The 15060-nt window shown below is 43.8% G+C and overlaps 1 protein-coding gene across 1 annotated transcript in view; it reads left to right on the top strand.

The window, feature by feature from the left end:
- LOC136624120 (uncharacterized) overlaps positions 1 to 15060 on the top strand; it is a 132716-nt gene that overhangs the window by 68945 nt on the left and 48711 nt on the right. The window contains exon 4 of the mRNA XM_066598236.1: positions 1905 to 2040. Coding sequence (XP_066454333.1) covers positions 1905 to 2040 — 136 coding nt within the window. The remainder of the gene's footprint in view (positions 1 to 1904; positions 2041 to 15060) is intronic.

Here is a 15060-nt window from a genome sequence, read left to right as displayed (position 1 = left end):
GTTTGCATTAAGCATTGGAAAACTTTTTAGCCTAATTGCGGAGGTAGATGGGCTCCTTAGGAAAAGAGATAGGCATCAGAACAGAAGTGATTGCTATTTCATCCCCTGGAATCAGTTCTAGCTATGAGATAGTAGATGAGATAGTGGAGACAGGTTGTCTTTAAGACAGTCCACAGTTCCCAGTTGAGCTCTCGGCAGGGGTTCCCATTTGAATACTGAAAAACAGTATGCCAACAAAACTCACAATGGACCTATAATGAGGCAATGGAGTGTGAAGGTGCAAACTTTCAACCCTTTGACCTGGTTTCCATTCATTTCTATCCTCTTTTGGATTCACTATCACGCTATTGTGTCCCTCAAAAAAGTCACTATTGTATGCTATTGGAATTACTATTGTACACTATCAGGTCCTCCAAAAAAAGATGGTAACTATTGGACTTGGCTTGCCTAATTAAAGTCAATAGTTCTGTCGAAATCTTATTTTCGAGATATTTTAATGAAAGCCCAACTTACAAACCCTGACAGAGAGTTATAACACATTGTGAGCCTACTCTAAAGCACATTTACACGCAATAAGTATCGCTCAAAATTCATTCAAACTATGGTATATGAGCAATAATCGTTGCATGTAAACGCTGCCATCGTTCACTCTTCGGCTAAACGATGATTTTAAGGTGAGCTTAAAATCCATCATTCAGCCAGAGAGAGATATCAAGGACTGCATGCTGTGTTCTCCATGGGAGTAGAAGATTACATTGTATTCTGCTGACAGCCCTTGCGAGAACAATGAAGCTGTGTGCAGAGCTCAGACCACATGCTGTGCTCTGCAAACAACTTACGGGGAGGGGGAGCCTCTTACACACAAATGAAGCTGATATAGTGTTAATGAACATCAGTGTCCATTAACACTTTACGCAAAACAATCACTAAAACTGTCAATCTTTCAATCGTTTTAAAAGATTGTCTTTGCGTGTAAAAGGGCCACAAGAGATGTATGTAAACATACTACTGTTATGGTACATTCTGGGGTTTCATGTTAATTGTGTAGATGTCTCCAGGACAACTCTTCATGATCTTGCTAAAATCATAAGGATCATGAGTAAATAAGTTGGAGTATCCTGTAAGTAGATATCAGAGATATTCCATATTGGGCTACCTTTCTGGCCAGCTCCAAACATAACTACTACGGGGAATTGAATGATCTAACTCAAGTAGTCTTAACTAAGTATATAAGAGGCAGGGAATAGAGCCATGGAAATGTTTTTTGATCATAGTCAAAAAGTTTTATTTAACACTTTCATTGCATAGTCCTCGAAAGTAATCAGCTATTTTACTCTGACTACTCATTGGTCAGATCAGGGGAATCATAAGCCTTTATATGGCTACTTCAACCTAATCAGGTATCCATTATTGCTGTTGGCCTGCATTAGATACACAACATTTCATCCGACTTACTACAGGTCCTTCGCACTTGTGTTTTACTGACCTGACACAGGGGCGTAACTATAGAGGATGCAGGGGATGCGGTTGCACCTGGGCCCAGGAGCCTCAGGGCGCCCATAAGGCCTCTCTTCTCAATATAGGGATCCCAGTACCATGAATAAAGCATTATATTTGGGGGCCCCATTACAGATTTTGCATTGGGGCCCAGAAGCGTCAACGTACGCCTCTGATCTGACGCCTTCCTTTGCAACAATATGCCATGTAATCATCACTACAAGACTAATAACCTTTCTTTTCTCTGTTTTGTCCATGTGTTCATCTAACGGTAGTTGTGACTAATTTACTAACTTCTTACAGTTTTTGATTTAATCACCATTAGCATGAAATATACTAGAGAATTCCACTTTAGATGGATATAACAACATTGACAAAAAATGACTTACTGTTCTCAATTTGCCTAGGCAAGAATGAGTAGGAGTGGATCTACTACACCTTTTGACATATTTCGAATTAGACCATTGAAGATACACTCGTTTTCCCAAAGCACACCGACCAGGCTAGATCTCGTGGGCTGTGTGAGGCGCATCACATTCCCTGGTATGTACAAGTGTTTAATAATTGGTCATTGTGTTATTACTGTGTTATTGTGTGTTGTTTATTGGAAACACGTTGAAGAACTGTTCATGCAGCGCCCCTTGATGACATTACTGCTTACTGGGACGCTCTGCTGCCATTATTTGTGGGGCACTCCAATAGTACCATTAATGGGATCACTCTAGTGATGTTAAGGCGGTGTTTCATGAAGACCCTACATGTTCCTATTGCCGTTTAGGCTATAGGGACATCCTAAAGGGACATCCTCCACTAGGAACTCTCCTATATGAGCCAAAACGGAGGGGAACTCTACAAGAATGGCTCCCCTTTAGGCCTCATGTCCACGGGGAAAATCGGGCCCGCTACGGATTCTCCATGGAGAATCTGCAGCGGGTCCCTCCTGCCCCGCGGACATGAGCGCCGAAAAGGAGAATAAATGAGAATAAACTTACCTCCGATCCGCTCCGTTTCTGCTCTTCGCGGCGGCGTCATCTTCTCTCGTCGCGGCCGGATCTTCATTCTTCGGCCCGGCGGATGTGCACGATGACGTCGGTGACGTGCCCCGCGCATGCGCCGGTCCGAAGCAAAATTATCCGGCCGCGGCTGAGAGAAGATGGCGCGGCGCCGAAGAGAAGAAACGGAGCGGGTAAGTAAAATATGATTTTTGTGTCCCGCGGATCCGGACGGCTTCCATAGGCTTCAATAGAAGCCCGCGGGAGCCGTCCCCGCGGGAGACCCGCATGAAAATGGAGCATGGTCCAGATTTTTTCATGCTCCATTTTTTTTTAAATCACTTTTATTGACGATCCGCGGGTATTTATGTACCCGCGGGTGGTCAATGCATCCCTATGGGGTGCGGATCCGCATGCAGGAAATCCGCTGCGGATCCTAAATCCTATTTTCCCCGTGGACATGAGCCCTTAAGCAATCTTGAGTCGTCCATATATTACATGAACAGCCAGACACATCTTCCCACAGCAAAATCAGCTGTTTGCCAGGGAAGCAAACTGAAAGGGATTGTCTCAGGAGTACAATATAGAGGGGGTGGACAAAAATATGGAAACACCATAAGAAATGCATGCTTTAAATTATATGGGACTATAATTCATATTTCAATAAGAGATGTAGAAACCGATTTTAAGTGGAGGTAATATGACACAGATGCTGCCGGGTATACGGGAACATTTGACAGAGCAACACTGTCCCATTGGTCAGGGGTTTGAGCTACTCAGCTGTTGTTACCAGCTGGCTCCCAAAACCAACCAGAGCAGGGCAAGAGGTGAAGTAAACACAAATTTGTCGGGAAAGGTCACAGCCAAGCAGGAATCAAAAGGGCAGCTCAGTGCTAATGATTAGAATCCCATGCATTTTGTATAGTGTTTCCATATTTTTGCCCACTCTTGTATGTCCCTATGCCCTTTTAGGAGGTCATTCCAAAAGGAAGCTCCCCTCTATTAAGCAAACAAGAGAGCCATTCTATAAGAACAGTTCCTCTTCTGGTGGTTTTCAGTCATCCATGTATTATGTGAATGGCCTGACAAAGTTTAAAGTAACCCTCCAGTTTCAGGACAAAATTATATCCCAGGAACCGAGGAGTATATTACCTGGTCTTATTTTTCTCTGTTGTCTGTCTAATCCACCAGTTCTGGCCCCTGTTTTCGGCCATTGTACATGGCTGTTGCAATTTTCTATCTAGTTAACTGCACTTGGTGTACTGCTTTCTGATTGGTCAGTACTGATCACGTGAGTGGCCCTGGCCAGTCAGGGAGCAGGTATAGTGCATTAGTAGTCTAGCACTACCAAAGCACAATGCGGATTAGGTAGGCTGAAGATTGTGTTGCCCATGTTGGACCATCGAAAATGGGACCTGAAACCAGCAGATCAGATGGACAGCAGAGAACAACTGTAGGTAATATGGCCCGCACCTATACAGTCCTGGGACAGAATTTTGCCCCAAAACCAAAGTCCCAGATGCTATATGTGATTGCTGCAGCAGGTATATCATGAAAGGGGCTGTTCCTAATTAGACAACCCCTTGGATGGATCTATAGCATTATCCCTTCACATCACCATGACTTACTTAGAAAAACCGTGCTGCATCTCAACTTCCCCCCAAAACAATACTGAAAATTAGGTAACGGTGTAGTAAAACACCCCGCCCTATTACGTGAGTAGGCTGAACAAGCGGAATATGGCGAGAAAAATAAATATGTGCGAGAAAAAAGAAAGATAGAAATAAATAATGTCGGCTCTCGGCAAATGTGATCCCGACATGGGGTCTAGATGTCAGTCTTTAAGGGTGCGTTCACACGTGGTTGATTTACTGTAGCAAAAAAAATCTGTGAAGAGGGAGATATGGCTGTGTACCCCGTTAAATCTGCCTTGTAATGTTGTGTGCTCATTAATGGGTTGAAGTTTTACATTTGATGCTAATTTAGGCGATGTATTGCCATCTAGTGGCCTACAGTTTTATTACAATGATCTTGTGTAGAGATAGGTGGTCATGCTTCTGCTCTACCGATGCCGGTCACGTGGGATATGGGGATGTGCTCTCTCCGGTCGGTATAAATGTAGATGCAGCATGCAATTTTGGGGTGTTCCTAGTGCCAAGTGTTGCATGTAAAATCTGGCTGCCGGCTGGTCTGTTGTACCAATGTCTCCGGTAGTCCCTGGAAGTCTGTACTTGTAGGCGGACTCCGGTCACCCTTGTATAGCGGACCAACTCAGCTTGCAGCCATGGGAGATTCAATTAACTGGCTACCCACATATATCTCCGAAGTTAGGTGAAGGGCCTCCTGTTTATAACGTTAAAAGCAACCAACCCTCACGCTGCTGCAAGAGAAGTCAAATAGAGACTCCGTTTTATTAATCTGGTCAGCACCCTTACTCGGACGCTGAGGGATTTAGACATATTCCGAGTCATTTTCCGGGATTAATCCCTCAGTTTACTGGACTGTTTTTGAGTTTTGTTCTGTTTAAAAAATAAAATTGGACTTTGTGCATAACCTAATGAGCAATGGCCTTCTGTCTAATCCATATGGTCGGAAGCCTATGGCGGCCCTTCTGTAGACGACCGCCAATACGTCCGAGGTATGGGAACCGGTATAAACTAGTGGGCGAAATAAAAAAGAGGGTCAGCAAGCAGCCCCCGAGGTAAGACCCCCATCCCTCAGCAGAGAGGTTCCCCCCACAACAGGGAACCTCCCTTACATATGCACCATTTGGTGTGGATTTGGGTGCGCTTGTGCCATGGACTTCACCCCTTTAATGGAATAGGGGGAGTGAAATATGCTGTGAATCCACCCCAAATTTAGCAGATTTTGACACATTTTGGTGTGGATTTTTTCAATTACAGAAAATCTACAGCAAGTCTGACAAGTGTGAGCACACCTTAAAGGGAAATTTCCACAAGGACCCTATGTAAGGGAAGTATGAGTTATATGACAGGAGCACAGAGCATAGACAGTAATGTGCATTTCAGTGGTGTCGTACAGCACCATAGACTTCTATGGGTTCCATAATATATTAGCATGCAGGAGCCTTTAAATTCATTCTCTAGTTACCTGGTAACAACCATTTCAGGCAGAAAGGAGGCTGACTGTAATGTTACTAACTGGGATCACTGCCAGCAAGTCCAGAAATATGTCTGCCCCGATCCTACTAGAATCTGTGGACTTGTACATGCTGGATTCTAACATTGTATTCATCATTTTAGCTGCATTTGCAAAGTTACATTTAAAGAGCCCAATGTTACATTTTTTCCCATATCTTATTCAGTGCAGGCGCCTTCTAAGACGGCTGGAGGTATGTGCAGCCTCTATGGTCATGGAGGGGTGGGGGAGATTAGGGCCTGGCTTCTGTTTACTGCTTGCAAGTGAGAATAGAATGCAGTTTTATAGAGGAAGCACTTTACATACCACATTGCTGACATTCATCTCAGCCCCGGCCTTTTTGGCATGTGGAAGATAAACTGCAGAGTAGGAGGAGATCTCATCAAGGACAGTCATCCCACTACCCAGAGGGAGGGGAAGCACTCGCAATTCGGATTATAGTGTAGGTTAACAAAGAATACATATAAAAGTTGTTCTTTTTAATTAATTGATTATTTTATTTATTTTATTTTGTTTAAGCTGAGGGCGGGTGGAGGAAGAGGGTCAGGTTCTGTTCACACCAACATTATGGCTTCTGTTCATACCACACCCATATTAGCTACAACCGGTCCATTCTTGAAAGCATTCCAAAAAAATTGATGAATTTATTATTTATTTATAACGCCACGTCTGGAATATTGGATGGCAAGAATAGCACAGCCGACTACGATTGTCCAGAACCCCTCACAAAAAAGGGGTTTAAGTAGTGTGAACACAGCTATACTTCTATCTCTGATGTTTCTGGATCTTGCAGCAAAATTTCAGGGCACTGAAAATAGTTCTTAAAGGGGTTGTAAACTATTGATGGCTTATCCATGGCCACAGAGGATAACCTACAATCAATTGTTCTCCGGGCTGGTGCATTCATGCACTGAGCTGATTTCTGCAGGAAGTAGATAGCTCTGTTCCCACTGCAGTGGCCAGGCCTGGTATTGCAGCCCAAGTTCCCATTTGCTTCAATGCCTGGTAACTGTATCAGGAAGGGAGCTGTCCGTTTCGTGCAGAAATCAGCTTAGTGCATGAGGGCACCAGCCCAGAGAACAGCTGATCAGCCAGAGTCCTGCTGATGACATATCCTGAGGATAGCTAAAACAGTTCAGAAGTGGACAACCCCTTTAAGGGTTACCTACGAGACTATTTACATGCGCAATTTTCTCACGAATCAATCGTCCACGTGAAAAAAAATCATGACCGGTGCTATTCTCAGCCAAGGTCTATGTCGATTGGACATTACATGGATTGGTGTCCGATACGATTCCTTAGGCACAACTTGGATCACGGCCGTGTGCCTTTGGCTTAATTAAAATTGCTAGGCGCTATGACATAGCAGAGCCGTGTTGTGGAGTCGCGGAGACTCCATGAAGTGTCTTTTATCCCACTTTTGACAAACCTGTTTGCAAAATTGCATTGCAATGCAAAGCGTAAAGAATCCTTCATGTCTTCATAAGCTTCAAGTAATCAGACTGTAATTGATTTGTAAGTTGGGTCGGAGTATAAAGCTCCCCAGCCAAAGAATCACATGGGAAGATAAATCCAATGACATCCTGCTGCTACATCAATGGATGCAGCGCAGAACTATTCAGGGTTTCTCCGAGAGGATTTCCTTTAAGACAATCGGAAGATTCCCAAGTATTCCTAAAAGTTCAGACCTTCCAATTCTTTAATATTAGTAGCAGTTGCTAGGAAACCCTTATGCCACTGAGCCATGAAGAACTAGGGAGTTGGATGAAGCTTGTGATTGCTGGAGCCCCCCTAGAGGCCCCCTATGATGTCAGGTTGCATTCTACAAGGGAAGCCAGGCTGCTGAGCATTGAGCCAGCACTGCCAGGTACAAGAGCCTGCAAGAAGCAACAAGAGGCTGCAGCCGGATGAGGACTCGGCAGCAATGCCCAAGTGATCCAATGAACCCGCTCAGTAGTTGTGGGAGTTCTGGGCTTTCTTCGGGCTCTGATTCTGACAGCAGTAGCTGCCTGGGTTGGGGTGGTGCTGGCATGAGAGGATTGCTGTCTCGATACTGGAGCCTGGAAAGCCTGCAGTCTGCTTCTGGTAAGGAGAATTGCTTCTACTTCTAGATTTGGGGTAGTGAATGGGCACATTTTGGTTAGTATGGATATATCTGGATAAGTGCATGTAGGAAATAACAGCTGGCAGTGCTACAATGTAGCGGTATAGAATAATATGGATTAGATGCCGGGGAACGGCTGTGCCCATCCTTTAAAAAAAAAAGTTTACTTCTTGCAGATTATTTTTGGGGTTGCTGCTTGCTGGATGTGAGGTTATCGCCATTGCCTGCTACTTAAGGAACTTTACACGTCACAAGCAGCACTTGCTACAAACTGTATTATTTGTTGCACCATAGCTGGGGATTAATAATTCTCTACTGTAGCTCTATAGGTTCCAATAGGAGTGTTCATGTTGTTCTTTTCCATCTAATTGTTCTTTTCTATGTAACTTTTTTCTGTGCGACATTTTTTTTTACGTGCGAGTTGCGTCCAATTGCTAAGTATAGATGGAACTCGCACGTAAAAAGAACACATCAAATCTGTTTATTCACATGAGACATTTTTTTCTCGGAGCAACGGTCCAAGATAGAAAAATCGTAGCATGTGATATTGTGGCGCGGTTCTTGTTAATTGAATTGCCTATTATTTTCTTTTAGGAGCGTGGAAATATTGCCTGCAAATTTCATGCAAGCGTGATGCGTTTTTCCATCGCTGAACGCGTCGTAGTTGTAGACAAAAAGCGCAGGTTTACCATTGCGATACCGGTCCAAGTTTCTCAGACTGATATCACACTTCCCTGTGTGAACACACCTTCCGACTGGATTCACACAGGCGTATTTGTAACACAAATATTTGCGCATGCCATACTTAGATTTTCCTGCACATTTATGCACCAAAAGTCCCCATAGAAGTCAATGGGGATGTGCAAATGTGCACAAAATACGCATGAAACACTGAGTAATAGCGCAGGAAAAGGATCACATCTGGAACTCATTAGACCAATGAACCATTTCAATATGTGCGTATTTTTCTTGCAAATGCCAAATGTACAGTAAGCAAGCATGTGTGTGCAAATACGCATGCGCTTGTGTGAATCAGCCCTAAGATTGCATTTACACACGAGAAACTTATGAGAGTTCTGTCCAAAGCGATATAGACGGAGCTCGCACGAGTAAAGAACCATTATTTTCAATGGGTTTATACATATTTTACTCTGACCGAGAGACCAAGATAGAAAAATCACAGCATGTCCTATTTTGGGGCGAATCTGTTCAAGACTCGCCCACTATTATTTCCTCTGAGTATGTGAAAAAAAATCGTGTTGCACTGGCATGTCACACAATTTGTATGCGAATGCAATGCAGTTTTTTTTTCCATTTTAAGTATTGGAACAACTTGGGATTTTTTTATATGTGCATGAAAACACGTGTGAAAATCACATGTACGGCTGTAGAACATGCTTTTAAAGCGATTGCTAAATGTATCCCATTTGTAGTTGCTTAAATAACAATTTCCTAACATGTTCTCATCAGTTTGGCTTCCCTCCACAGCAGCAGAATACTTCTGATTATATTGTTACAGTATTTACTAATAACTGATGTCATCAGTTATTTTATTGACTTGGTCTTTTTCACCCCACAGTGTTGGGCCAATCATGATTAGACGATTGTTTCAGTGCACGAAGTAACAATTCCGGAACTATTTTTAGAGTCCTTTATCTTAGCAGCAAGTGCAATGTGACAATCACATGTAGGTCAATGAGTAATTCTAGTTTCTGAATGCCTTGTGCATCTCTCATCAGACTAATAGACTTCAGATTTGACTAAATGGAGTGATTCTTATAATGACATTATATTAAGGAACTGCTATTAAAGCAATTCTCCTGTGTATACCTTAGGCCTTATTCACACAACCGTATATACGCAGCTAATTTAGGTGCGTCCCAAAATCACGACCATCTGTAGCATTGGATTCCAATGTATTCATTCAGATTTTTGGGTGTGTGAAAAAATCGTGCCACAAAAAATAGCACATCGGCGACCGTTTTCAGTCATGGATTTTTATATGCAGTGTCAAAAGATAGGTCTTGCCCTATCTTTTGTTGAGACTCCTATGGGAGCTGAAAAAAAGGTAGAGGGAGGGAGCTGCCCCTCTCTGCAAGGGGAGGAGGCAGGAAGGGACGGGAGCTAGTGCTTGAGCTCCCGCCCCCTCTCCGCCCCTCATCACTGTTTGCAATGGGAGGGGCTAAGTTCTGCCCTTCCCTGCCCCTCCCATTGCAAAAGTGATGAGGGGCGGAGAGGGAGCGGGAGCTCAGTGCACTAGCTCCTGTTCCGTCCAGCCTCCTCCCCTTGCAGAGAAGGGCAGCGTATATCCGCCGGGCGTAAAAACCAGACTGATATACTCCCGTTTGAATAAGTCCTCAGATTGGGACTTGATCGTGGCAATCCTTTTTTCATGCAATGGCTGAGTGTAAAAACGCACACAGTCATGTGAATAAGGCCTTAGGCTCTATTCACATCTGCTGTGTTCAGATCCGGTGTGAAATGTGCGAATTTTGACTCTATTTTTGATACGGAAATGCTTTGGATTTTGCTGCAATATTTTTGCTACGCGTGGACATACTCTAGGGGTGCATTCACACGTAACTGATCTGCAGAAGATTTCACCTTTTCAGTTGAATTCAAATTGAAGGGGTGAAATGAGCTGCAGATCCGCACCAAAATCAGCAGCAAATCTGCGACGTGTGAACACATCCGTAGGTATAAAAAGTGGTCTGATAACGGAGACTCTATTCAATAAACATGAAGACATTTCCTGTAGATTCCAAGTAAGGCTGTGAAGCTCGCAGCGCAAATAAAATGCCAGCTATGCACTCGAGGAACATGTAATTAAGAGATTCGAACTGACATGCAGACACTTGTAAGACAAGCAGACCTTTGTCCCATGAGTTGCTGGAAATAGAAATTAATGCATCACACAGAAGTGTTACAATGTAACAGTAGATAGCAACATGGGGGAACCATTCTGGAAGTGTCCTACAGGTATAGGAGGGCTGTAAGAATGCATATATATCCCATGTACGACCATAGAGGAACCCAACACATAATCTAATATATATATATATATATATATATATATATCGAGAGAGAGAACCAGAGAATGAACAAACCAAGAAAAAGAAAAAAGCTCGGGACCCGGCGTCCCACATACAAAAATGCTCGAGTCTCCCATTGTAGTCAATGGGGTTCGTTACTCGAGTAGAGCTCTCGAATTTTACGAAAAGCTCGAGTCGAATAACGCGGACCCGAGCATTTGGGTGCTCGCTCATCTCTACTTATGGGACATAAAAAAAAAATATGTCCATTGTAGTCTATGGAAATACAAATGAGTCCATTTGTCATTTTCTGTACTTGCCTCCATATTTGCATTCATTGGTAATATTTTTTTATTGGGCAATATGGATCCGTATTTGTCCAGTACAAAATAAAACCAATGACTGAAAATATGGAAGCAAATGCAAATCGAGGACTGATGACATACAATTGCGGTGTCACGGACCTGTTACAGCACGCTTGTGTGACACCAGGCTATTGCCGGGGGACATTTGTGCATTGCAAGACGCACAAATCCTGCACGAATATGAACCCCATTCTTTTAAATGGGGGTCATACACATTACAATGGGTTTGCTTGTTCTCATTTTACGTGTTTTCCCCAACATGCTCTATTTTTGTGCAAATTTATGCACCCAAGGACCCATAGAAATCAATACTTGTGCGATTGCGCAATACGCTGCACGTTTTTTACAGAAAAAAACACTTCTGAAACTAATTAGGCTAAATAGCCTTTGAAATGATAGCACAGGTGTGTCCTGTCCCGCATATGTAAAATGCTCTTGCAAGCACAAATCATACAGTAATTTGCGCAAAAATATGTGCAAAAGCGCAAAATTCACGGCATAAATGCGCTGCGCTTACATAGGCATTTTTGTGTATGTACGCACATTTGCCCTTGGGGTATGTTCACACATTACAGAATTTCCTCAGCAGAGAATTTGAGTCACATCTGCGTGTGTTACGTGCGGATTTTGAAGCAGATTGCTGTGCATTTGCTAGGATTAGATAGCTCTAAATATAGAAAAACATTCCAAATGTAGCACAGTTGCCATTTACATATAGCAGAAGCCTCTTCACATTCTTCGCACTCCCTGTAATCATCCTCACCTTTCTCAAAATGTGTCAATGACTTTAATTATCCTTCCAAGAGTCATAAGTGAATGACGGCGAACTAGGCTGTGGCGCCCAACAATGATTTTATGGTGTGCATGAAAGATCCGATCAGCGATTGGTCTCTCGCTGCATGCGTTCACACTATACAATTATTGTGCAAACCATTCGATTGAACAAGTGATTTGCTCGATAAAGATCATGGGTCAAAGGGACTTTAGATAGAAGTGAAGGCTTAAACAGTTGGGCGAAAAAAGGGGACGAAACGAGAGCATTAATTTCAATACTTACGTTTTTACTATCGGGATTCTTGCGCGTAGTCTTTCTTACTTGCAGTTTTTCTATGTGCGAGAAAGTTGGGGTGGGACCTATCTTCTTGCCTTTTTTTCAAACTCTCACGTCTCAAGTTTGAATAGTCAAAAAAAAGCCAGCTTGTGCGCTAATATGCTCCTAACGGTGAGCACAGGGGCGTAACTATAGGGGATGCAGGGGATGCGGTTGCACCTGGGCCCAGGAGCCTTAGGGGGCCCATAAAGCCTCTTTTCTCCATATAGGGAGCCCAGTACTATGAATAAAGCATTATAGTTGGGGGCCCTGTTACAGGTTTTGCATTGGGGCCCAGAAGCCTCAAGTTACGCCTCTGGGCGAGCATATGTACCCATCTGTTTTAGTTGTTTAGTGAGTTGTTCAAGTGAATGGAGGCGCAACGGCCGGGGATTGTTCTGGCCGACTCCATTCACAGAAAAGAGGGATCGGTCAAACCTTGAGCAGCTCCTGTTTACACGGCCCGACAGTCGCTTGGTTTTTAGTTCTGATAAAACCAAGCGACTCCGATAGGGGAACGATTTCTTGCTCAGTGCCCCATCAGCGGCCATATCTACATGGGATGATTATCGCCCAAATTCACGGTTTCCATCAAGGATTTGGGCGATAATATGCCCTTGTAAAGGTCCTTTAATGGTGCTTTTACATGGGACGACCTGTTGGGCGCAAGATGCCCGACACCTCATTCCAGTGATTAATTGTTTCTGTGCTTTTACACCAAAGCGATTATCGCTAACTAATGGAAGTTGAGCCGGCCGGTGAACGTTCCCACCTGCCTCCATTCACACTTAGCAGGTAGTCGTTCATTAGTGAACGACTTTCTGTTTACACAGGCCAATTCATCATTTGATTTTCTGCATGCATAAACAAAATGACGAACAAGAAGCTAACTAACGACTTCTTGCTTCTAGTTCAGGCGTGTATTGACACTGAATGATAATTCAGATTTTCTCTGGATGGCGGGAATCTGAAGAATTATTGGCCCATATAGAAGCACCTTAACACAGAACTTAAGAAGACATTTTCCCACAAGTGAAAGTGTTAGATAAGATAGTCGTTCTCGGCGGCGGTTGAGCGGGGCAGTTTAATGCTGACGGTTTAGAACCACCAGCCAGGCACTAGGCTGTTTCGGATGACGAAGCCTCGTTGAAATGTATGTATGCTGAAGAACTGCAATGCCAAGAGAAAGTACGATATGGAAATCTTGTCATCTTGAATTATAAACACTTCAAGGATTGATGTGCGGGCGCAGCCTGGAACCGGGAGAGGAATGAAAGAAGTGTGTGGATGAGGAAGGTCATTACACTGGAGTACAGAGGAAGGAGAAATGTTCTGATTAATGGTCACACCAAGGAAACATTTTAGCAGAAAATCAGAGGACGTCTTGGTTGATCGCAGCCTGGCGATGAAGGGTTTGCCTTCAGTTTGCAGTATAAACATGTGATTGTTCACCCTCAAACAACATTTTTCAAACTAAATAGTGTCAAAAATATACCAAATTTTTCACAATACATAATTATATAGTTAATATGCTTGGTGCCGTCAATTTTAATGTTGCTGCTTTGGTTCATCCCATTCCCAGCCACCAGATTCTCAGATTACCTTTCGCATAGTGGGTTTGTTACAAAGCGTTTCCATACTGTTTTGCACTAGACTGTGGGATTCCATCTGGGGTTCCATCAAGGTGCCGAGAACTGCTCTGGGAGAGAACCCCTCAACATAAGTGAGCGGAACCATTTACGGTCATTAGGGACATGGACACCACTTTGGTGTCCGTTGGACAAGGGTTCTGTTATTACAGAATAGCGTAGTGGACTGTGTTATTTAATACTCCAGATATAACGGAAACAAACTGATCCTTTGTTAAAGAGATACCCAAGTGGTGTCCATGTCACTGATGACAGTCGGAGGTTCTATCACAAGGCTGTTTTCTGTACCCTGATGGAAGCCCTCAGATGTAATCCCACAGTAGAATGAAAAATGCTGTGGAAAGAGTTGTTTAGTCTGAAATACTCTGTCTGCTCTCGAGAAAAGGGAACCGCAGGGGAAGATGGAGGATATGGACAGAGCTGATGTCATCAGTGCAACGTTTAGCAGTCTGAGTTTATTAACCGCATGGAGAGGACTGATCCATAAAGTGCCCAAGAGTTGGCCCTGACTTCTTAGCAGAGTGGAGAGCACTATAGGGTAATAGACAGAGATAGGGAAGGAAGGGCTCCTGCACACAGGCGGATTTGATCTGCGGAATCCAGAGCCGGCGGCTGCTCCCAGGTTCTGCAGCAAATAGCTTTCTATGTAGATCCGCTACTTTCTGCAGACAAGTGAAAGTCAACTGCGATTTCCACTCATGGCAGAAAAATTGCAGCATGCTCCATTTCTGTGCAGTTTCCGCCTAGATGGCTTCCATTGAAGTCAATGGATGCCGTCTGTCTCGTGGTCCTTCCGGGATCCCGCATGCTACATCCAACCCTGTTGTGTGCAAGGGACCAAAATGTAGGGCGATGCAGCACTGTGGAGAGCTTTATGGATGAGAGTGATGGGTTTAAAATGTATTTTATAGTGGTGGGCAACCAGTAGAGGGACTGGCACAGGGTGGAGCTATTGGTGTGGTGACTGGCACAGGGTAGATGCATCAGTCTAGTGATTGGTACAGGGTGCAGGCATCAGTATATTGGCTGGCACAGGGTAGAGGTGTCAGTGTAGTGATTGGCACAGGGTAGAGGTGTCAGTGTAGTGATTGGCACAGGGTAGAGGTGTCAGTGTAGTGATTGGCACAGGGTAGAGGTGTCAGTGTAGTGATTGGCACAGGGTAGAGGTGTCA

The sequence above is a fragment of the Eleutherodactylus coqui genome, chromosome 1, assembly GCF_035609145.1.
Source record: "Eleutherodactylus coqui strain aEleCoq1 chromosome 1, aEleCoq1.hap1, whole genome shotgun sequence".
NCBI lineage: Eukaryota > Metazoa > Chordata > Amphibia > Anura > Eleutherodactylidae > Eleutherodactylus > Eleutherodactylus coqui.
This window is presented reverse-complemented; position numbering and strand designations above follow the sequence as displayed.